The sequence below is a fragment of the Excalfactoria chinensis genome, chromosome 2 (genome assembly GCF_039878825.1).
Source record: "Excalfactoria chinensis isolate bCotChi1 chromosome 2, bCotChi1.hap2, whole genome shotgun sequence".
Classification (NCBI taxonomy): domain Eukaryota; kingdom Metazoa; phylum Chordata; class Aves; order Galliformes; family Phasianidae; genus Excalfactoria; species Excalfactoria chinensis.
The window spans coordinates 90,158,924-90,184,156 of NC_092826.1; the positions used below are offsets into that span (position 1 = coordinate 90,158,924).

A 25,233-nucleotide genomic window follows, 5' to 3' on the forward strand; every position below is an offset into this window, starting at 1 on the left:
GGCAATCCTGCCCACAGCAAGAGGCTTGGAAATAAATTGTCTTTAAGGTCCATGTTGTTAGTTAATGTGTTGAATAGTATTGGTCCTATTATCAACAACCACTAGAGTACAGTATTAACTGGGCTTAGTCTTAGCTTGGTGCAACTGATCACAAACTTCTGGGCCCATCCATTCAGCCGGTTTTCAATATAACTCACTGTCCACTTATCTAACCAATACTTCTTAGCAGGTGCCCTACCCCATTCAGCAGCAGGCTGAGTTGGTGAGCTGAGTTAACACTCCAGTTTTCTATGACTTCAGTGTGTAAGTGAATGTTGACAGTATGTATAGTTACATAGAAAAGTTGACTAGAAATATCTGTCTTAACACTGTGGAATGCAGAACAACTTTCTGCTATTTGTTTTCCTGCTGGACATTTTTAGCAATCAATGCAATGTTCTGAAATAAAATATTACTGCTTAAACAATTGAAAAATGGTCCTATTAAAAGAAAAATTGTTCTATAAACCCTTCTTTCGGGCAGTGTAAAGCCCATAAAAATGTGGGTTGTTTTTTAATTTATCTTTTACCTTGTTTCATTTGCTGCAGAATCTCAGAGTTACGCAGAAGCCCTTAACCATCCTACAATAGTGTCTGACAAAACCATAGACACTAACCCTGCTTTGCTGAGATCCAACACGCAGGTGGAGCCTTCCTTTCAACACTGTTTAGTGTCCTCGTGTACAGCTTCAAGTAGCAGTTCTGTGCCAGTGGGAGAAAGGTAGGAAATGATTATCTGATCTGAATGTTTAGTTCTCCTTACTGTAGTTTCTAGCCAGTGTGTTACACTTACATCTTCACTGCAGACCATTTGGACACAGATTTTGATTTTAACCTGTAATGATGTTGTTGCCCACCATCTGGAAATTATCACTTTCAAAGATACTACTTGTATGTTTGAGATGGAATACACAGTTTTAAGGATAAACTAGGAATACAAAAATGAATAGGGATTTATAGTTCAATTACTTTATTATGTTCTAGCAGAAGGTCATATTTATTTGCTGTGTTTTTAACCAACTTCTCTAATGCTTTATTGAAAAGCATTTAGTGAACTTTTACATTGGAATGACCTGTATGTGAGAGAGAGACAGCAATCTGATCACTGCAGTACCCGTGTTTATAGTCAGTAAAATGTCAGGATTTGCATTTGGTGGTGAATAACTGACTCCCTTCATCAGAATGAGAATTTTTATTATTTTATGTTTGTACTGAGGTAAACATATAGGGCTCTGAACCAGAGCTTTAATAATATAAATTTACAGAATAGTTATTTTCTGTCTGTAATAGTTTCCTTCTTCGTCATTTTACAGCAACATTCCTTTGTGGCTAACTATTCATATTCAGAATAATTGGCTCCTTCTTCTCAGTTAGAATTTGGAATGTTGGTGTTTTGAACTCTCATTAAAGGCTTAGGGTGTGTTGATTTCTATGTGTCTTCATATCTAATGGATTTCGTTTCCTTGAACTGAGAAAGAAATTTCTTTTTGTAATTATGACTGAATCAAATATGTTAGCACTTTCTGAGATGGCCATGTGACATTTCATTTAAGTGGATATGAGTTAAGAGCTTATAAGGCATTGTGGTCATTGTCAAGCTTTCATTTCTGCCATAAGCTTTATCTTGAAAGTTTTGTTCCCTTCTTTCTAAATATCTTTCCTGTCTTTTTTTTATTATTATTTTTTTTTTTAATCTAATTTGCAGATGACTACAGATGTTCCCACCCCCATTCTCTCCTCCCACTTCTCCACTCCCCTTCTACACCTGACTTTCCTACCCCTTTTCCATGTCTCAGCTCCTTTCTTCTTTTTATTAAATTAACGTAAGAGATACTGCATGTAAGAAATTTTGTAGCAGTGTCAATCTTATTCCATAAATCTGTCTTTGATGACAGGTTTGGCTTAAGAAATTCTTGCCTCCTACTGCTCTTTTTTTCAGACTGCACTGTAGATCACCATAGATCTCCAGGACCTCTGTGAAGCAATGTTTTGAACAGTCTAATTGAATTAATTCACATTAAATGTAATGCTCTCAAATAGGAGGAGAGAGGAGTGTTTTTAACAATGATTAATTTGATGGCCTGACTTATAGTGCAAAGTCAGAAACTCTTGTCATCACCATGGCTGGATTGAGGATGAGATGAGACAGAAAGTAATGAACTACAATGAAGAAGTGAGTATTCAGGATGGAGCCAGAGTCCCTGGTTCCAACTTTATGACCAGGTCCTGCATGTTATCGAACATGTCAGTTATTGACCTGAGTTGAGTGAGTGCTTTCAGTAATGACCAGAGGATAGACTGTATAGTGACATTTATGGAAAATGATTTGCCTGTTTTATTTTTGTGTTCAATTTTTTTTTTTTCTTTTTTTTTTGACAGCCCCCTTGCGACAGAACATTCTTGGATTGAAAACAGCCCTAAATCTTCCAAATTGTTCCAGCTTTCAATAGGAAGCAACAAGCCAACAGGAAGTTATCATGTGCCTTCTGAATTTTCAAACCCTGTGCAAGATGGTTCTCTTTTGTCTCATTTCCAAACCCCAGGGCTTCAAGCTGTCACCCTGAGCAACCTGGAGAAATCACCAGCAGAGCAACAGCATGAACCTGCTGTCAGTAACAGTGCTCAGGCTTACCGAAGCTACAATGGGGCCAATGTGGGCATTAGTTCCCCCCAAGAGGAGAAAGAAGCTACTTTTATAGCCAATACTAGCATCTCTCCTAAAACCATGAGCTCACCTGTAGAAAGAAGTGCAGAAGATGAAGGCTTTTTGGCCCAAAGCTTTCTTGCACTGACTTCTGGACATATTAGTCAGAACAATGCAGTCCATCCGTGCCTTGGAGGGAACCTACATTCTCAACCACCTCTTCCAGAGAAAAAGAGGTCCTCTGAAGGGGACCGTTCCTTCATCTCCATCTCACCTTCTTCAAGTGGTTTCTCAAGCCCCCACAGTGGTAGCTCAATCAGTATCCCCTTCCCAAGTGTTCTTCCAGATTTCTCAAACACTCTAAACACTTCCCTGGTGCCAGGTAGGTTCTGCATCAGAGATACGCATAACATATCAGAATTGTATGAGTTTATCTCCCAGTGAGGAGGGATTTAAAATGAAAAGGAGCTAAAAAGCAGTGGAAGGAAAATGGAGAACTTGATTTAAAGTAAGAGACACTGGTTCACTATTTTATATGTACTGTTCTGAAGACTATGGTGCAGAATTGTTACTTCCATCCTTATCTATCAGCCTACCTTTGGAGTTGCGAAATCACAAACAAGCAGTATCCAGTCCAACCTCTCTTAATAATGGATGGTTTATTTCTTCATCTTTGCTAGACTTGTGCCAAGAGTAGTTAAAAATAATGATACGTGCATATGGTTTTACTAAGAATATAACTTTGTTATAACTTTATAAACTTAAGAGTTTTCCATATCTTACAGGTTTTGCAAAATTAAACTTTAAGAGAGCTTTCAGAATGTTAATGTAGGTTATTATACATTTTGGTTCTAAAATAATTGAGATTTTTTTCTCTGTTGTCTAATCATTAGATTTTAGAACAATTAATATTATTGGAAGCTGGAAAGAAAAGCAAAAATGTTTTCATACTTAGAAAATTTGTTGACTTCTTTTTACCCTTTTTATTTCACAGAGAACACAACAGAGAAACAAGTGACTGTGAAATTTGTCCAGGACACTTCCAAGTTTTGGTATAAACCAGATATTTCAAGAGAACAAGGTATATCAGCTGAGTTATATCTTGGGGTATATGTTTACTAGTAGGATAGTTGGTGTATGCATATTAACTTTTTATTTCAGACTACTGGGTGTATAGGGTAATTATAAGAACAGTTACAAAATATATAAGGGCGGAAGACAACTTCAATTTATTTGGTCTGAAAGCTGAATTTGAGAGTGAAGGGCATTCAAGTATTCCTGAGAAAATGTTGAGTTAAACATATAAATTATTATCCTAACTAACCACGAAGTATCTTAGAACTTCCTCTGGTAGCTGCTGCAGAAGTACTTTAATAAAAACTGGTTTCTGTTGCTTCCTCACAACAGTGGAAGTCATTTTAAGGTATGCTAAAAGAAAATGAAAGCTGTATGTACTCTTTTAATGCAATCTTGTGTTATGATGAGTTTTCATCAGTGTGTCTGATGTTGGCCTCCAAGTTTTGGAATATGCACGATCCAGTACCAAACAGCTGCTGCTATCAGGAGTAATTCAAGTATGAATATGCTACTCTGACACAACTTCATGTGTGTTTCCCAGTGTTGATAGGTTGAGAAATACTAAGTAGCAGAGGGTTACTTATTATCTAGAACTACCTTCATGGGACAGTCATGGAGTAACTCTTCTGCGAAATAACGTTTATGATGCACAACACAGATATATCTGTATGTAGACATATAATGAGATGGAGAAAACTTTTGTTGTGTATGCGGCAATGTATACTGGCAAATTTTTTGTTGGGGGACAGAGTATATGGAAATGAGGAATGTTGGGTGCTTTGTAAATACAGGTGGTCTGACAGTTTTTGTGTCTATACTGTAACATTCAACCATATTGAATAGTAATTAGGGAGTTATGGCAGTGCCATCACTGGCAACATTTTAAACGTTGGCACCATGTGGCAGCTGGGATTCTTAAAGTGTGTTGAAACGGAAAATGACAAATAAGGTCTGAATTGGAAAGGAATTTCACATCATAAAACTTGAAGCAAAGCCAAATAGTCTTCAGTACTGGCAAATACATTACTCTGTCTGTCTAATTCATAGTCTGTCAAACTGTGGGAGTGGCCCATATACTGTGGTAGTAAATTTGAACCTGGGAGAATAAAGATCATAGAAAATAGATTATTTATTAATCATTGAATTATGCTTTACTGGCCATTTCACTTCACTCTCCTTCCTGTTTTCTGCTCAAGAGAATGTGTAGAAAACGTTCCGTTACTGAATGTGAATTCAAATAGACAAGATCATAAAGAAAGTTAAAACCTCACTGTTTGATCAAATTAAAAAAATCTTACGAACATTTTAGTATTCTTCTTACCATACCAATTAAAGTAACTTTTAAAAAGTGTTTTAAGAGACTTTTACTGAGGAAGGTAGCACCTTTTCTCTTGCCAGGGTCACAGTGAGCAAAGAGGAATTGTCACAGGCTGCATATATATAGGTTGCACTGAAACTAATGCCTCCTATTGATTTCCATGGAAACTACAACTGATACAAAGAACATAATTATACTATATAACAGAGCACATTCTCAGCTACAAATTGCTATTTTTCATCATGGTCACTACCTTTAGCTACATATTTTCACCAGCAGTAAACAAGAGCCTGCATGCTATGCTCCTCAGAATTTGCACTGGTGGAGGTGACACACACAGCTTGTCTCCACTGATGTAACACCCTGTCCCACTGCGTGCTCACATCCACTGTTCTCCATAAATGTTCAGCAAGCATTGATGAATGTCAGTGGGTGCCATTTTTTCCACATGGAGGAATTCAACAGCTCATTTTTGCTTAATAGGCACTTCCACATCAGATGCCATTTTATCAGACTTCCCTTCTGCTACAGTCTGTTGCATGGCAACAAAATGTAATGAGAGATGTGCAGGAAGGTTCAACCTCTACTTCCATGCCACCAACGTCTGTGTCTAACAAAACTAGCTAATGTAGTAAAATAGGAGGCATTACTTTTGGTGCAGCCATTGTGAAATAAAATGCAGTTAATGTATATAAATAACAAAACTTATTTTAATCTCTTTTTTATTTTTTATTTTTTATTCAAACAAGAGAAGAGGGCAGCAAAACCATAAAGCTAGCAGAATATTTGACCTTGTTTTTCCGAAACTAATGTATCAGTCTGGTTCAGTGGTAGTAGCTGCAATTCTTAGTGAGTTCTCAGGGTGTTTGTCAGAGATTTCTGATGAAATTTTACTTTTCCTGTGCATCCTCCTAGAAAACAGTTGTTCACAAATGCATATACTGCCAAAAAACAATGATATGAGTAAAGTGTGGTAGTGAAGTGAAGGATATTTTTCTCTGGTGAGATAAGTGTTATAAAAGTCTAGTACAGAGGCATGATAAGAATTTTCTTTGCACTGAATATCTGATTGGAACTCAGTACATTCCATTTGAAAATTTGCAGATAATTTTTTCATGTCAACTGAAAATAGAATCACAAGTACACCAAAAAAAAAAATAAATTCTTTTTTGATCAATCTTGAATAATAGAATGATTTGGATTGGAAAGAACCCTTAAGATCATCTAGTTCCAACCCCCTGCTACAGGCAGGGACATCTCCCACTAGACCAGGTTGCTCAAAACCCCATCCAGCCTGGCCTTGAATGCTTCCAGAGAGACAGCATTCGCAACATCTCAGACAACTGTGATGTGTCAGACAACATCTCCAGTGTCTCATCACTCTTACAGTAAAGAAGTTCTTTCTAGTATCTAGTCTACATCTACCCTCTTCCAGTTTAAAACCACTTCTCTGTGTCCTGTTGCTACACACCCTTATAAGAAGTCCCTCCCCAGCTTTCCTGCAGGCTCCCTTCAGGTACTAGAAGGTCTCTATGAGGTCTCTCCAGAGCCTTCTCTTCTCCAGGCTGAAGAGGCCCTGCTCTCTCAGCCTGTCCTTGTAGGGGAGGTGCTGCAGCCCTCTGATCATCTTTCTGGCCCTCTTTTGGACCTACTCCAACAGCTCAGCGTTCTTGTGTTGGGTGCAGTGCTCCAAGTAGGGAGTGTCAGATTCCTTTATCAGAATGGAAAGCACGACTGTGTATTCTTTGCTCTTCACAGAACTTTGTTTAGCCAGTGTATTAAAACACATAAAGTTATTTGCCATTACTCGAGTTTGGAATACACTGTGCCCTCCCCTTTGTCTTGGTTTCAGCCCCAATAGCATTGATAGCCTACTAAAGGTTTGGTTGTTGTTGAGCATTGGGTCTGTGTCAGAGGCTGGGCTGAACAGCTCAATGGTCATGATAACATGGGGCAGGGAGTCGCCACAGGTGGGGCTGTGCTGGGCCACATACAGCCTGCAGGCTATGGCTTGGACATGCCTGTTTGAACAAAAGTTTTATAACAAATTAGTTTCAATCAGTGCTTCAGGTACTAACCTAGGTCATTGCTGCAGCAATAGCTAACTGTTTTTTGCAGAGTATTTCTGATAGATGAAAAAGCATGCAACAAATGAAAAAGCATGTGACAACCTCTGTCTTTATTCAGAGGTTCCAGCTACTATAGTTGTCATTCACAGATGCAAAAGTTTCCAACTACTTGCATGCAGGCACATGACCTGAGGAACAAATCTACAGTGTTGTGCAAAAATCAACAGATTATCAGTTGCAGCCTAGTGGGCAGTAGAGATTTGTTGTCTGCTCTATGTATCAGGACTTTACCACTAAACAGCATTTTTTGCTGGTAATACTGTTTGCGTAAGATCTGATAGGATTTGCACATTCTTTACAGTTAAAAAATCACTGGGATCTGTATTTCAGGTTTCTTTTAAGATCTATGAGATTCATACAGGATACTTTCAGATCCTCCAAATATGTTTGATTGTAGTCTCTTCTTACAGAATATAAAAATATCTTCTTTATTCTTTTTAATTATGGGTATGCAACAGTAATTTTTTTGTGTATGTATTGTTCTGGAAATGTTTTTATTTCTGAAATTCCTTACAGCCATTGCTGTTCTCAAGGACAAGGAGCCTGGGTCATTTGTTGTTCGAGATAGTCATTCTTTCCGGGGAGCCTATGGGCTTGCAATAAAAGTTGCTACGCCACCTCCTTCTGTGCTGCAGATGAACAAGAAAGGTACTGTTTGGCTTCTTTCTGTCCTTAAACAAACTATATATCGTTGGAAGTCTGTTCTACTGTGTGTTAATCTTCCACTTCCAGTAAGTGCATCTGGAATTACAGGATCCTTTTGATTCCTTGCAGTAGTATTTAATTGAATAGAACTGGATATTTATTGTACTTAACGGTTTCACCATGGTTTGTCTATGTTTGTATGCTGTGGTAGTCTATGTATCATACCTTATCAACCAGATAGCAAAACAATGCCACCTCAGTAATGTGCCCTCCTTAGCAATTAGAAGTGTGTGTTTGATCCCAGGTAAAGTTTTCACTTGACTGGGAGATTTTATAGTTTTGACCCCAGTACTTTGTTTTGAGACAGTTACACATTAAATATAAATCTGAGAAGATTCCCTAAGGAAAGGTGATAGTTGTTTAAAAGGAATGATGAAATAAGGTCACCCTGAGAGTGCAACAGCTCTCCATCCCCCAGCAGAAGAACTCGAGCAGGGGAGGTGGGCAACCAGCATGGCTATGCAAGGACCTGCAGCTTGAACTGAGGGTAAAGAGGGAAATGTACAGAAAGTGGAAGCAGGGTTGTGTAGCCTGGGAGAAATACAGGGCTATTGTTTTTGTGTGCAGATAACACAAAGCTGAGTGGTGCAGTTGATATTTTGGAAGGAAGAGAAGGAGGGACCTGGACAGGCTGGAGAAGTGGGCCTGTGTTAACCTAATGAGGTTGAATAAGGCCAAGTGCAGGGTGCTGCACTTGGGTTGGGGCAATTCCAGGTATTTGTATAAACTAGGGGAAGATCTCCTTGAGAGCAGCCCTGTGGAGAAGGACTTGAGGTTGAGAGTCCTGGTAGACAAGAAGCTGGACATGAACAATCAGCGTGCCCTTGCAGCCTGGAAAGCCAGCTGTGTTCTGGGCTGCTTTAAAAAAGAGGTGGCCAGCAGGGAGAGGGAGGTGATTGTCCCCCTGTACTCAGCATTTGTGAGGTCCCTATCTGGAGTGCTGTGTCTAGGCCTGAGGCCCCCAGTACAGGAAGGATGTAGAGCTCTTGGAGTGGGTCCAGAGGAGGGCCACTAAGATGATCAGGGGCCTGGAGCACCTCTCCTATGAGAAAAGGTTGAGGGAACTGGGGCTGTTCAGCTTGAAGAAGAGAAGGTTTTGAGGAGACCTCACTGCAGCCTTCTGGTACTTGAGGGGAGCATATAAACAGGAGGGGGAACAACTGTTTACGAGGGTGGATAGTGACAGGACAAGGGGGAATGGTTTTAAATTGAGACAGGGGAGGTTTAGGTGAGATGTTAGGAGAAAGTTTTTCATGCAGAGGGTAATGATGCGCTGGAACAAGTTACCCAAGGAGGTTGTGTATATCCCATCCCTAGAGGAATTCAAGGCCAGGCTGTATGAGGCTCTGGGCAGCCTGGTCTGGTGGCTGGTAACCCTGCATATAGCAGGGGGGTTGAAACTGGGTGATTATTGTGGTCCTTATCAACCCAGACTATTCTATGATTCCGTGATTTGAACACAGTACTCCAGATGAGGTATCACCAAGTGCAGTCTCCCATCACCGCTGCCTCTATATGTTAGTTATGCCTGTTAGTTGTGAAGGGTGAAATGAAAAGAACATATGAAAAACATAAAGCAATCAGTGGGAATGTGGAGAACACTATTTGTATTGTTGTTGACTCCATTTTTGCTATAGCATGGAGTGTGGGATGACTTTCGTTGCTACTGCTGATTTTCATTGCTATTGCTTGATGAGAAGACCAACAAAGATCGCAAGAATGCAGTGAGTTTTAATGCTGTGGGTATGGAAATGCTTTGTTGTTCTCGTTTCTCTTTTTACTAAGGTTTCATGCTAATTAAGCATTAGGGACAAGGGAAGCAATCTACCAGTAGCACAATAATGCTTTTGAATTCTGTATGGTCAATCTGGTACATTGAGATAACTTCTTCTAAAAATTGGTCATGTAATTCTCTGTGTTGTCAGGAAGTGTCAGCAGGATCTCTTCAGTGTCTAACTTTAGGTAGACAGTTGGGATATGCTGATGACAACAACGAGGCAAATGGAATGTTTATAGGTGTTTTTGTTAATCTCTTCTCATCACACTAATAAAATCCAGGAAGACATGAAAATTCAAACACTACTAGCCTTTAAGAGCCAGTTTATATTAGTTGTACCACAGGCAAGTGGTAGCAAAAGAAGTTGTAGCCAAGACTGTCACATTTTTCCACTTCTCTCTGTGAGACTGAGCTTTGGTTCCCACTATTTAATCCAGGGCATAGATTTGTTCAGTCTCCTCTGTAGTTTCTTGTAGTAGACTTCCCCTTCCTACATGCCTCTGTGTTAATTTATTTTAAATATTCTGTCAGCATAGTGACAAACAATAGGCTGTTTGAAATGGTTATCTTTGCTATATTTGCTTGAGTAGAACTTTTGCTCTCCAGATTAATGCATTCATATATCTTAGCCTGAAAGTTAGCCTTTGATGTCATGTATTCCCTGGCCTGTGGCTGATTCATTGAGAATCAAAAGGAACATTCATGTGGTTTAACAGATTTGCTCTGTTGATATGAGCTAATCCTTTCATTGCTTGGAGAGAGCTGCAATTTGTAGACAGGTGTGAAATACTGTGAACCAGTTGCTCAAGAAGTAATGAAATTGTTGTAGTTACATTTGTGCAATGAAAGCATATGTTTAAAAGAATGCTGAATCTCAAGGGATTTTTATTCTTTGAAACTCTTCTTTACATCCCACTTAGAATTTTAAATTTTTCTTGGAGCCCTGGGAGATGAGAACTGTATTTAAAAATCCAGTGAGCTACAGAAGCCTGAGTGTTTCGTGTAATTGCCTGCAATTCATGCAATTGCTTCTGAAGTAAAGGCTTAGGATAAAACTGGAAACATTTTAAGACTTAAAAATTCTGAGAGACAAGATGATTCCCCTTATGTTTGTGCAGCTAAATCTTCTATCTGGAAACGTTCTGTGAGCGATTTCTAGTTCTGTCACTAGAACTCTGAGTATCAGACTTTTAGTTCTTTGTCACATAGGATAAAAGCTCTCCTAATTGGCAAGTATGTCAGAATTTCTAGCCATTAATTTTCAAAACACCTTTTCCTGTCTGTATTTGGGACCAGGCTTAGACACCATTGCATATTTGGATGTCAGTAACTTACGATGATAAGACTTTGTTCTCTGTATATCTAAAGTGAGCTATTTGCTGGTTTGTTTGTTTTGCAGAATTGTCTTTTCACTGTGTCTTATAATGTTGTTGCATAGCATCTCTAACGTATTTGCATGTTGTGTATAAAACATACAGTGTTAATGTGGAAAACTGCTTTGCGAAGACCTACTAACGTGTGAGACTATTGCTTGTTCCTTGCATCTCTTCATGTGTTTATTTGTTCTTTTTCAACACAGTTGGAGATTTGTCAAATGAACTTGTAAGGCACTTTCTGATTGAATGCTCTCAGAAGGGGGTTAACTTGAAAGGATGCCCAAATGAACCATGCTTTGGTAAGTACTGTGTGTCACAGGGATATAGAAAATGGAAACAATTTGCGTTTGCCAGGGCTGTTTTATATGCTTGGACAGAGTAGAGCTGAGAGTACACTCTCCTCAAGTCTTTAAGATTTCTGTAGGAACCCATTCTAGCAGCCTTGTACACATAAGGTATACGTGCAGAGCACTGTAGCACAGATCTGCATGACTAAGCTTCAAGATGTTGTGCTCAACCACTGACAGCATTGCTTCAGACATCTTAGCTGGATTAATATTGAAGGTCTTAATGTATTTAAGACTTTTGCGTTATTTTATCCTATACTGTATTAAAAACAGAAGATGGCTAAAATGACAATAGAGCATCACTCATTAAAAAATGTGCATTATGGCACATCCGTCTACATAATATAATGCATTGAAAGCTCATTATGCATTGTGGTAAACAGCAAAATAACAACCCAGCTGCTGACTTAGTCACCATCTTCAGTGGGGAAGGAGGAGAAAATAGGATGACAAGCTCATGTGTCAAGATCAAAGCAGGAATATTGCTTACTAGTTACTACTTCAGGCAAATAGAATTTACTTTGGAAAAATTCATGTGATTTATTGCCAATTAAAATTGATCTGGGTAGTGAGAAATGAGGACAGACATTAAAATAACACTTTTCCTCCTGCTCTTTCTAAGCCCAACTTCACTTCTTCATCCCAGATTTCTCAATTCTCACCCCAGATAAGGTGCTGCAAGAGGAGCTGGGGACAATACCATGATCAGTACCTAACAATTACTCTGTGGCTTCTTCCTTCTTCCACTTCTCATGTGCTGAATCATGGGCTTTCCACAGGCTGGAGTCCCTTCAGCACCAAAAAATGTCATGGTTTGGCCTGGATCCATGACTAATTAGGCGAAGGGACCCATGGACCCACAGAGGAAGGGGAAAGGAAGAAGGGAAAAGGTAGGGAGATGAGCCTAGATAAGGAAAACAGAAGCAATTTGTTAAGGGAGAAAGCTGATTTACTAACTGCGATAGCAGAATGCGAGATAACACAGTATAGTGCAATATAATTGGAATTGAAGCTAATAAATACGTGAGATAGAAGGCCTTACTCTAGTACTGTAGGCAAGATGGCTAAGGTATAAGATGGCACACAAAGCACAGATGAGCGGAAAAAGAGCAAAGCTAATTGAGACACTTCAGGAAATGTTCACCTGCTCTGGTGTGGGGATGTTCATGAGCTTCAATGTGGTATATATTATTAAAAACATGGAGCACCTTCTCTTTATCTGCCTATGGTCTTCTCCCTGCTGCGTAGCACTCTCTTGCTCCTTCCTTTTCTCCATGAAGCCTTTTCTTCTCTCAAACGCATTTTATGAAAGGTATTACCAGCTTCACCTCACTCATAGGGCCTTACTACAAAACCTTGCCTCATACAGCCAATATACTTGTGAGAGCGTCTTCTACCATAAAGTGAGCAAGTGTAAAATGGCAAATTCTAGTTTAAGGAAGTACAGGTGGATTTAATTTTGTCATGATCTCATATGCTAATGGCAAGTATGTCTGACATTCAGTTACTTAAATTGAAGCCAAGACCAAATGGTAAAAAGAGGCTCTAAACATCAGTGTTTATGTCAGTGGTTAAGAGAAGTATGATGTAATGATGAATGTTACTTACAACAGTGTTTCACTGAGGGAGGGAAGTTTTACCTAGGCCGTCTTTTATACTTTCATAAGCGTACAATAGAGAATTAACAGAATCATAGTGCCACCAAGATTGGAAAAGATTTCTAAGATCATCCAGTCCAACCATCCTCATATCATCAAAATTTTCCACTAAACCATATCCCTCAGTACTCTAAATGTTTCTTGAACATCTCCAGGGTCGGTGACACCACCACCTCGTTGGGCAACCTCTTCCAGAGCCTGATCACCCTCTCATAGAAGTATTTCATAATGTCCAAACTGAATCTCCCCTGGTGCAATTTGAGGCTGTTCCCTCATGGGACCTACACGGGAGAAGAGGCCAACTCCCACCTCACTGCAGCCTCCCTTCAGGTAGTTGTAGAGAGCGATAAGATCATCCTCTTCTCCAGACTAAACAATACCAGCTCCCTAAGGTGTTCCTCATAAAGCCTGTGCTCCAGACCCCTCACCAGTGGTGAACACACTCCAGGGCCTCAGTGCCTTTCTTGTAGTGAGGGGCCCCAAACTGCAGCCTCACCAAGGCTGAAGTATGTGTAGATAAAGCACTAGACAGAGAAACTAGGTGGCTAAGAAGTGGAACTCCTTTTTCTTTCACTGCTTCATAACACAGAATCAACCTATTGTGCTCTTGCTTTCTTCACATAATTTTTTTTTACATGTAATCTAGCAGAAGTTAAGAGTACTGAAAGGAACATTGTGACTTCTGTATATTACTGTTTGCTTCATCTTTGCACTTTTTAAATTGGAAGCAAAGCCCTTTAGAGTGGGATTTAAGCAGTGTATTTCAGCAAGCAAGGGACTATATAATTGTGATGGCTATAATTCAAGTATGCCCACCTAAAATAACACTAAGGATCATGAACCCACTTAAGATGAGTGGAAAATGCCATGAAAAGGGAACATGTGTATGTATGTGTGTGAGACATGTTGGAGCTTGGTCTATAAAATAATTGGAAACCAATACAACTGTTAAACATTACTTTTATCCACTGTATTAATTGTGTGTGTTTTGCTACTCTTCTGACCACAGGAAGTTTGACCGCTCTGGTGTACCAGCATTCCATTACTCCACTGGCATTGCCCTGTAAGCTCCTCATCCCAAACAGAGGTATGCTTGTTAAAGTACAGAAGAAATATGCTCAGCCAAGACTTTGCTTCAAAGTGCCAATGTCTGAAGGCTGGGGAACACATCAGAAGTCAAAATCCATACAAGAGCATTCAGGAAAAGAAGCTGTGTTTCAAAGTAGCCATTTGGTACTGCTGAATGCTTTTAACCAAGCTGCAACCCTAAGACAGCAGCAAAATGTATTTATACTTGCCCCATAATTCACGCATGAAGTTAACACCAGAGGTATTACTGAAATGTGAAACTTTTGTGTGGTTTTCTACCAAACTCTTCAATTAAAGTTTTTGTTAAAGACCATATGCCAGTATTGCAACGTAACATTTGACTAGTGCAAAAAAAATGAAACCATTTTAGCATAAAAATGTGCTGTGCTATATATGATCAGAAATTTCTATATACAGCTTACGCTTGTTATCTTCTTCAGCTTTCGCTATTCTGGCAGGGAAGTAGAACTGAAACATTTGTTTTATCCCGTATAAACATACCAGAGTGAAATTTTATTTGGATTTACTTGGAATCTGGTATGGTCAACTATTGTTATATGATTTTCTGTGGTTAATGATTCTGGACACAGTACACAAAGTATTTAAAGCATATGAGTAATGCTGAACATGAGTAGCATCACAAATAGCATTACTGTTCTCTTCCTTATCTGAGGTATTCAAATACGGTGTATTCCATACATCACTGAGATTTTACACACTTCTATATGACTGAAATGATGTACTGATGTGCAGTTTTTTCATTAATTTTAGGAGATTTGGAGATCAGCATCCTACTGCTGTCTTTACAGTATACGTTGTGTAATTTTGTCTATGACTATCAGGAAATAAATGTTGAACATCCCTCCTGCAGCACTGTCAGAAAAAAAATTTGGTGCATCACAAGGAAGTCATGGCATGAGTGATTATAGGTGCGGATGCAAGATTGTTAAATGCTTCTTGCCAAGATTTACCAGTCCATGAAATCACAACTTATAAAGCTAGACTTATTCTTGATGGTATGCACTGACTTATCTGTTCAAGTGCAAACAAGACATGCATAGTGTTTTCTGTTTGCAGATCCATTGGAAGAGATGGCAGAAACTTCTCCACAGACTGCTGCAAACTCAGCAACAGAACTTCTCAAACAGGGTGCAGGTTGGTAAACTTGTATTTGATTCTCTCCTAGTTTTATATCTGACAGGCTGGGAAAAACTGATGGTGAGACCAGACTGAAGAACAAACTCAGAGAGGGTAGATTTCGTTGAGATATAAGGAAGAAATCTTTTATGGTGAGGGAGGTGAAGCACTGGAACAGGTTGCCCGGTGTTGTGGTTGGTGCCCTGTTCCTGGAGTCTTTCAAGGTGAGGCTGGACAAGGAAGGCCCTGGGCAACCTGATCTAGCTTTGGTGTCCCTGTTCATTTCAGTAGAGTTGGACTAGATGGCCTCATTGAAGACTTCAGTGCCTTCTAGCACTTAAAAGTAGTTTGTAATCAGCAGGGAGACTGACTTTGTATACAATCTCATAGTGATGGCACAAGGGGAAAGTGGTTTTAAACTGAAAGATGGGAGATTTAGTTTAGATGTTGGGGAAAATTTTTACTGAGAGGGTGGTCAGTCTCTGAAATATGTTGTCCAGAAAAGTTGTGGATGCCCTGTTGCTGGAGATGTTCAAGGCCAGGTTGCATGGGGCTCTGAGCAAAGTATTCTAGTGTCTGATTTAGTTGGTGGGAATTATGCTCACAGAAGGGAGTTGGAACTAGATGGTCTTTAAGCTCCCTTCTAACCCAAACCATTCTATTCTATGACTAAAAAATGCTAGCTTTGGAAAATTAGAACAACATTAGAGGAAAGATAGAAACATCCTCCTTACATTCAAGTCTTGAACACAGTTTCTTTCATATTGCTGTCAGTTTGGTACCATGTTAACTGTCTAGACTGCATGTGATCTTAAATGAGAAATATTTCAGCCTTCCTTACCACCCTTATTGTTCTGTAATCTTCATTCTAACTTGACATTTTTACACTTTCCAACATTTTAGAAAAAGATATGCTTAGTTTTGTGCTACACAAGTGAAGAAATCAACAGTATCTATTGACAGCTTTTTAACTATCACACTGGCGGCAATCCAGACAACAAGGTTGACTATTTCATTTAGAAGCAATACCTGAAAGCAAGCTGTTTATACCAGCAAAATAGGCTTTACAAAGAAAGGGAAACTCTTCATTGAAGTGAGACAGGTGAAATGTGGTTGGTTAAAAATGACAAGATTCGAGCTTTCATGAAGAGCTTTAGTACAAAACCTACAAAGTTTTACAAATGCGAGAATAAGAAAGTTTATGATTTGGAATTTATTCACAATTTTGGATGGACATAATAGAATGCTGTGTAGTGAGAAAGGCCTTGTAGTTCATTTGTGGAATCTCGCTATGAATTCTGTAGTGATTGATCCAAGTAAAGCTTATTGAAACTAGTGCACCAATGCACAGAACACATTTCTGAGTTCTTCCACTTAGAAATCATGCAGATAAGATTTCTGGATTCCTTTGTTCACTGACAGCATCCAGAACTTGAATTTACTAGGCTGGTAATGTTCATGCTGGAATCAAACTTAGGCTTCTTTAGTTTGTAAAGGTATGATTGCATAGCTGTTCTGAAAATACTTATATCTAGCTATCTATCTTATGTAGATAGTAATAAGAGAAAGTTCTAGTCAAATTACAGAGTAGCCATTACAGAGTAGACATATAAAAAATAGAGCTTTTACATTTGATCTCTGTTTACATGGTAAGGTTTGAAAACCAGGTGAAACTGTTAACAAATCAAGTATTAGCATGGTAATTTGCATAGTCAAGCTATCAGAGTTGGAAATCCTTTCCTGGATACCTACACAAATATTTTCACCAAAACACAAAGTTTGTTGGTTGCAGTGTTTGTCAACAGTGTTTAAGTGTGCTTTCTCCTACTGCATAATATAGTGACTTCTCAGTTTGAAAAACATGATTAATCTTCTTGTGAATTTGACTTTATAACACACGTTGAAATTATTTGAGTGAATCTAATACTACAGTACTACCATAGGGTGCTACTTAATACTTACTGTCCTAGTGATCACTGCAGGTTTGTTTTGAGACCAGCTAAAAATAATTAACCATTTGGTAGCTTTAGAAACCAAGGAGCAGACTTTTATAGAGATATGTCAGGAGTGCTGATGTCTGTAGGAGGAAAATAAGGGTTCCTAAAATCCTTCTACCTTGGCATGCATTTATAAACCAAAAAACATGTATGGTTGTGGAATTTGCTTAGTTTGCCTTAAAATTACAGACCATACAAAGCACTATGTAATGAATAAAAAAAGAATTCTGCAGCAGTCCTCAGTGCTTTGGTGAGAGAAAATGTTTAGTAAGACAAGAACAAGTTAATGGTTTCTTTTGAGGGTAGCTTAATCATCATTTAAAAGTGTGAATTGTGTCAATTTATAGTGAAAACAAAAAAGTGCATTTTCTCATTGGCTGTATAAACTGAGTTTTTATGCAAAATATCCCCATTCTTACCCATGAAGAATACTTTTGCTCTAGAAATACGTGGGTTCCCTTAAAAGTAATTCTTCCTGTTTTATTTTCATGGAAACTATAGCGAATATAAAAAGCAAAATGCTATCTGATAAATCCTCAGCCACAAAACACTGTTTTTCAATGTAGTCACCACCACTAGCTTTGCATTATTTACTACTGATGAACAAGAGCCTGCATGCCACACTTGTAAAAATCTGCACAAGCAGAGGTGATGCTGTGACCACTGCTGAAACACACCCCCACTGCCTCACTGTGCTCACATCCACTGTTTGGTCTCCATTAAACATTCAGCAAGCATCAAAGAATGTCAGTGGTTGCCATTTTTTCCATGTGGAGGAATTCAGTGATGCATCTTTGCTTCATATGCACTTCCATATCAGGCACCATTTTGTTACACTGATTGTCTACTGCCATCTGTCACACAACAACAAAATACAGTGGAATATTGGTGGGGAGCTTCAACCTCTGCTGCCGTGCCACAGGCATCCACTTCTTACATCCTGGGCCAACATAATAAAATAGGAGACATTACTTTCATAGCAGCCCTTGTACTCATGAATGACTCCTCTCTCTGCTTCTGTCGTGTACTAATTAAACTTTCAGGGTCTTTGGGTAAATGAAAATTTGCATTCCTTGGCTAAAATATAATGGTGTTAAAAACAAAGGGACAGTAAAAGGCTCCAAAACACAAAACATGCTCAAAAATTATCATCTTAAGCTGCAAAGCATCAGCGTGAAAAAGGTGAGGTAAAATACAACCATTTGCTGGTTTGTTGCTTTCCTTTTTCACTATGTTATGGTGGAATATGTATGTTTTGTATGGCATTGTTCAGAAGATTTCTGTTGGTTTGTTGTTGGATGATGACCTTCCCTTTTTCATTGCAGCATGTAATGTTTGGTATCTGAATTCAGTGGAGATGGAGTCCCTCACAGGCTACCAGGCAGTACAGAAAGCCTTGAGCCTGACGCTGATGCAAGATCCTTCTCCCATCTCAACCATTGTCCATTTCAAGGTGTCTGCGCAGGGAATCACACTGACAGATAATCAAAGAAAGTAAGCAAAGAAGGGGTGGGAAGGTAATATGTGTACTTACGCACTGTAAGTGTCAGTTTCTGTTGACTTGTTGATCCTAGTTGTGTTCTGCAGTCTCCGATTCAGATGATAACACGATTGTCTAAAGAATGACCATATCTGCTATCCTTCATGGTGGTCAGTTGTTTGCAGTACTGGAGGATGTGTGGGCTTTTCTTCCACATGGCAGTTTTGTATCTGGAAGGTTACTTTGATATGATTTTTTTTTTCTTTCTTTCTTTCTTTCTTTCTTTTTTTTTTTTTTTTTAAATAGTTTTTTAGAATAAATGAAAGTAATCCCTTTGCAGCATTTGATATTCAGCCTGTTCAGTGAAGTAGTTGATCTTCTCAGTATCCTTCACCAGTATAACCAAACACAGTTGAGCTAAGCAGACAAATGTGTGCCTTCACTATTTTTGGTAGTGCTTTGGACAGCCTAATACATATAAACTATCATGATAAAAAATTAAGGCTACTAAAAAGTCTTCACATTTGAAAAGTGATCATTACAAATGAGGGATAACAGAAATTCATTGTAAGATCAGAAAGAAAATGCCAAACTTCCTAATTCCATGGGGTCTACAAGCATTTGTAGCAGGTCATGAACAAAACCTTTAATTGCAACACCTAAGAGTGTTTATGTTTGGAAATTATATAATGAAATTATTCACAAGTGGCAAAAAGTTACATCTCACACTGACACAGTATCTAAGTGTGTGTTTTTTAGAAAACCTGCTCTAGAGTCTGTTCTCTTGTTGTCCAAAACTTAAAGTCACTGCTTCAAATATGAATTTATTTGATTGGAGTGGGACTCCTTATAGTGGTAGGACATAGGTCTGGATAATGACTTTAAACTAAAAGAGAATGTATTTATGTAGATGAGATATTAGGGAGAAATCTCTTACTCACCACAGAGTGGTAAGGCAATAGAACAGATTGCTCAGAGAGTTTGTAGACACCTCATCCCTGGAACTATTCAAGGCTGGATGGCCTTGGATGGGTCTTTTAGCAGCGTGACCCAGTGGAAGGTGTCCCTGCCCATGGCGGGGACACAGGAATTTTATGTTCTTCCAAGTCCCTTCTAACCCTAATAGTTCTGTGATTCTTTTAGTGTATGTATCTTCTTAAGTATGACTCAAAGATAACAAAAGCAATATGTTGTCATTATTACATTTTGATAGAATTGTTTTTCTCTGTTCTGCTTATTGTTTAAAATTTTAAGCATCTTAACTCTTTCTGAAATATTTTATTTTTTTCTATCCAGACTCTTTTTTCGGCGACATTATCCGGTCAACACTGTTATTTTCTGTGCTTTGGATCCACAGGACAGAAAGTAAGCAGGAGAGGCACTATTACTAGTACATTATTTTTATTATTCATCTATAAAAACCTAACTGAAGTGTCATTTTTATTTCTCTATTTCCTTTTTTCCCCCTTATTTCTTTCTTATGGACATCAAGATGGATAAAAGATGGCCTCTCTGCAAAGTAAGTTCACACTTGTCGTCTCTTTCTTTTAACTGAATGTTTTAGGACTATCATTACAGTGGTTAGTTTTTTAGTCGTCTCATAAACATTGTCAGAGATGTGAAAGCGAAAGCAGCCATTCAGATGTAAAAGTCCATTTATTGCAATTGTAATTAATTTAGTTCACCTGCACATTCTCAAGTAAGGCGTAATTAAGTGGGTAGATGGGATGTCTGTAAACAGTGTGACTTGTTTACATTGCAGATGTGCAATTTGCATGAAGTTTCAGAAATTAATACAAAGCCATTTGCTACTTGCTTGAGTTGTTCCTCTTATCCAGCAGCACTAACAGTCCCCAACACAGCACGTACCGGAAAACAGTCTCAGTAATAACAGTGTCTGGCATATGTAGATGTTTACCAGTTGATTGCCAAATGTTTTCTTTTGAATATCAACATCATTGTCTCCTTTTTACCAAAAGGAAAAACATAAACGGAGAACTCAGGCATCAGTATCTGAAAAGTAACAGAATAAGTGGCTCAAATACTGTTTTAAGTACCCTGTCTACTGAGATATATGGCCCTCAAAACTTTTCGTTATGCACTTTTTGACACACTCTCTCTACCCCAACACATTCAGACCCCTCACCTCCAAGGTAGCTTAGAGAACAACAGTACTGAAACAGATTAAATATCCTCAGAGACGGTAGCGTATCTCTGACAGCATACAGTACAGGATGCAAAAGAGAACTGAGTAGTGTGCTAGCCTTTTTCTGGCCACTCTGTGACAGTCAGAGGGAGTTCCTGAGTTGACTAGTGCATTTGCACTGTATTTAACAGTCACACAGGACCTTATCCTTTACAACAGATGTAGTCTGCTTTGTGCATTTGTCCTTGGCACTTTGGTTTTCTACAGTGTCTTTTTTGTTTTATGAAATGTGACCAAGTCTGTCTGTCTGTTCTCTGATATCATGTGATTATTGTCCTTGCAGAGTATTTGGATTTGTTGCTAGGAAGCAAGGCAGTGGCACAGACAATGTGTGCCACCTATTTGCAGAACATGATCCAGAGCAACCTGCCAGTGCCATCGTGAATTTTGTGTCAAAGGTCATGATTGGATCCCAGAAGAAGATCTGACTGTTTTCCAACCTTGATTCAAGAGCTCTTCACTGACTTCATTTAAGAAAAGCACTGTGATACAGAGAAAGCCTAATCAGCAGGAATGTCAGTCCCAAGAGTTCAGCCTTTTATTTTGAAGATGTCTCTGATTTAGCAAAGCCTCATTTGTTTCTTTTCAGTTCAGAGGACAACGCAAAAGAAACTGGGTGCCACCCAAACCTGTAGCCTGTCTCTGAAAGAAGCATGAATGAAATGCTTTTCTCCTGAAGGATTTCTAATGTAATTTTCACATTTCATCATTTATTACTTCATCATTTATTGGAACGGAAATACTCACTCACTACTGGACTGTGCTGTTTTTACGCAGAATATAGTTCATATAACCTTCACAAAGAAACTTGATATAGTTGCATCAGTGGTAGCTATAGGTCCTGGCAAACATGTTTTAAAGGAGACCATTTGCTCTTTCCTTCATCTTTTTGGGAATCAGTGATAGGAACGAAATGGAGAAAGGGGAAGATGTATGTGAAAAGAAGGCTTGTGTAAGTTGGTTTCTGATAAGAAAGGAGCAGCAGTGTGGAAGATTGCACTGTATTTAGCGTAAAGAAGAGCTGGCAGTTTTAATGGGAATGGTTTTAAGCAGAAGAGATAGCAGAATGGGAAAAAATGGTTGCGTGGAAACATTCTGTAATTGTATTTTTTTATTATTTTTTAAAATACTAAGGGAAGATACTATGTTTTAATAATTGTAGGATAAAAATGAGGGAAAAGCAAATAAATTTTTATAAGTTATATTTTTGCCTGTACCAGATTAATTATAGTAAACCTCAAATCTTGATATTTCATATGGGTATTTGTGAAAAAAGAATGCTGAGGTTTGCCATTCAGCACTATTTTGTATTAGTAAAAGCATACCTTGCTGTAGATGACAGAGTATCATATTTTTACTTCTGCTTTACATTTTTTCCATGTCTCTTGGCAACACTGCTTTGGCAGTAATATTTGTACCCCTGTTTAATTCTTATGTAATTGGGTTCTTTTTTTGGTCCCCTTTTTATTGGACACTTGGGATTTATTTTTGAATTTTTTAATCTATAGGGATGATTTTTATGGTTTATGATTTTTAATAATTCCTTGAAACAAGAAATCCAAAAGGGAATTGAATTTATTTTGTTACTTTGTCCCATTTCTTGAGATATTTCTGTCATGATTTGTACAGCTGTCACATCTATAAGCATCGCTGTGTATCTTTCTAAACACATTTGTATTTTAAATGCAAAACACTAGTTAGCTTTGCATCAATGCAATATTACAGGAAATGGATACAAGAGGCTAGAGTGGTAATATTCACGAGTTAAGCCATCTGAGGTCTACTGTATAATTTCTGTTCACTCCAAGGACAGTTCTAGACCTCCTTATTAGAACTGAGGATAATAAAGCAACTGTGACAGTGCTAAAAGTTTTATTGCTTCTGTTTCTTTTATGAGTTGCTGTGGAAGTTTCATTAATAACCTGTGGAGTAAAATAGGAATTCAACATACCGTCTGCATGATGCACTGGATTAACTAGTATCTTAGAGGATTTAATCCTTTAATCCTGTTTTACTAAGTGTTGACTTAATCTAATGGAACCATCTGATAGAGCTATGTGGTCAGAAGGTTCCACCAATCTGAATGGTGCCTATCCTGTATAATTGGTGATCTGATTTTTATTAATAGTTTTCATCCTGATCTTTCTTAAGTATTGGGATCGTGGAAGCCTTATTCAGTCACCATACCCCAAAATATTACCAAATTGCTTAACTAACAGTTTTATATAGGTAGCCTTATAAATAACCCCTTAGAGGGAAAGGCAGTGAAAAAAAAAAGAGTAGATGTGAAATTCACCAGAAAGGGGTGAATTAGTAACAGTAGACACTGGATGTCATAGAACGGTGACAAAGTATTGTAGCTACCATTGAAGCAACAAAAGCAAGTGCTATTAATTTTTACTAAATTGTTTTCTTCTTCTGATGCAGATGTATACTGCTTAAATGGTGTTTATGTGTCATTCAGAAATACAGTTGATTCTTTTGAAACACATGGACACAAGTTCCTTTTACTATTCTTTTGCTGTAGTGAGAACGCAATTACCTAATCTGGTCAGAAAACTGGAGTACAGTGAATTTCTTCAGCTGATGTCTTAATTAGATTGTCAGATTTCCTGGGAGGAAAACGTTACACAATAAATCTGATGTGCTGTGAGCATTTAAAAGAGAAGGAATTTTTAAAATATATATATTTTTTTCACTTTTTAGGTGATAGTTGAATTTGAGTGTGCCTTTTTTAGGCACCAAGTCTTGGCCTCTGGTCTTTTTTTATGATGTATTGTCATTTCCATTTGAGGCTTCACTTTTTATTCTTTATGCGTTCTTGTGGCCTTCTGAGTTCAGGAACATAGGGAACCGAGTGTTACTACTCCTGGTGGTGTTTCCTGGTTCTTCAGATGTGCTTGGTAAGTAGGAAATAGAAATTGCCCTGTTTCTGAGGGAGTTTTTCTACTATATGCATTCCTTTGGGTGGTATATTGTCACATGCTTTTGCTTTTTAATGAATTAAAAATTGCACAAAGCGAACCAGCTCATTATGTACCATTGTGTATTGTATGTAGAAAGATGTTGACTTAAACTTATGTTTGTGACAAATACAAGATTAAATAGTTAATGCAGCAGTTTTTTTTGAAGGTTTTTGGTAGATCTGTATATGCGGTTTCATAACTGATGCCAGCAAGCTGACACACATATTTAGCCAGGCTCCTGTTAACCTGCTTGTTATACTTATTATACTAATTATAGTATTATAATTTTACAGCACTAAACCACAAAAAATGCTGAAAATCATGTTTTTAATTACACGGTTCCTATGTATCCAACAATATCATTAAAAATGTAATGTTTTTTTCATTTATTTACCTGCTAGTGAAAATGTTTGCCTTTTCTTGAAACTGTAAGGCAACAAAAGCTCTCCTGTATGTAAATTAATGTTCTATAAATTCTTTGTATAGTCATTTAATCTGCTTTCCAAATATTGTCTTGATTCAGATTATAATAAAATTATGAATGTGAAATTTCACAGCACAGTGTTAAAGGGTAGTCTTTTCTGAATGACAGTTACTTTCCTGCATTCAAGACCAATTCATGAAGGAAGTCTTGGTGAGGTTGTAAAAGACTGAGTGCTGAAGCAGTGATTTAGTTTTGTTTTATGAAGGTTTCTTTCAAGAATCTGACTCCACAAACTTCCATGGAGTCTTAGCTATTCAAATATAATCAAACCATGTGATTTTTCTCATTCATTTCCTTTTAAAATAGTATAAAAGTGCCTTTTGCCTGCACTGCATATTTCAGTGTAAGGAAGAAGAGTTTATGATGCCACCTTCTGAGATATCTGTATGCATTTAAATGTCTTAATTGTAGCCACTGCTTCATTACCAAGACTACATCAGAAAAACTTCCAGAAGAGCATGGAGACGGTGGGTAGAAAGAAAGGTGGAGAGGTTAGAAATCTAACCCCTAATTGAAGTTGATCTCTGTATACAAAATCTGTGCATCAGTCCCACATTAAAGGATTTTTTTTTTATTACATGCATGGTTTAATAGGATTACTTCTGAGAATGAGAAGCTCAATACAATGCTAATGCCTTTTCAGTGAAGCATAGGCTCACAGGAATTTCTCATTCTGTGGGTATGGGGAGCAGAATAGGTCCCCCAAAATTCAGGAGGAAACAGCAACCTATTTCTCTACCAAGACTATTACAAATCTAAGGGTCTAGATGGGATCCACCCAGGGGTACTGAGGAAGCTGATGGAT

The 25,233-nt window shown here is 38.1% G+C and overlaps 1 protein-coding gene across 11 annotated transcripts in view; it reads left to right on the forward strand.

The window, feature by feature from the left end:
* The window catches only part of TNS3 (tensin 3), a 174,796-nt gene extending 150,303 nt beyond the window's left edge, over window positions 1-24,493 (forward strand). For all 11 annotated transcript variants that reach the window (XM_072327308.1, XM_072327312.1, XM_072327305.1 and 8 more), the window contains 11 exons: window positions 588-759; window positions 2,418-3,064; window positions 3,677-3,763; window positions 7,723-7,854; window positions 11,268-11,363; window positions 14,079-14,156; window positions 15,236-15,313; window positions 18,618-18,786; window positions 20,069-20,137; window positions 20,265-20,291; window positions 21,262-24,493. In XM_072327308.1, the coding sequence (XP_072183409.1) occupies window positions 588-759; window positions 2,418-3,064; window positions 3,677-3,763; window positions 7,723-7,854; window positions 11,268-11,363; window positions 14,079-14,156; window positions 15,236-15,313; window positions 18,618-18,786; window positions 20,069-20,137; window positions 20,265-20,291; window positions 21,262-21,406 (1,700 nt within the window). In that variant the 3' untranslated portion in view covers window positions 21,407-24,493. The remainder of the gene's footprint in view (window positions 1-587; window positions 760-2,417; window positions 3,065-3,676; window positions 3,764-7,722; window positions 7,855-11,267; window positions 11,364-14,078; window positions 14,157-15,235; window positions 15,314-18,617; window positions 18,787-20,068; window positions 20,138-20,264; window positions 20,292-21,261) is intronic.
* The last annotated feature ends 740 nt before the right edge of the window (window positions 24,494-25,233 follow it).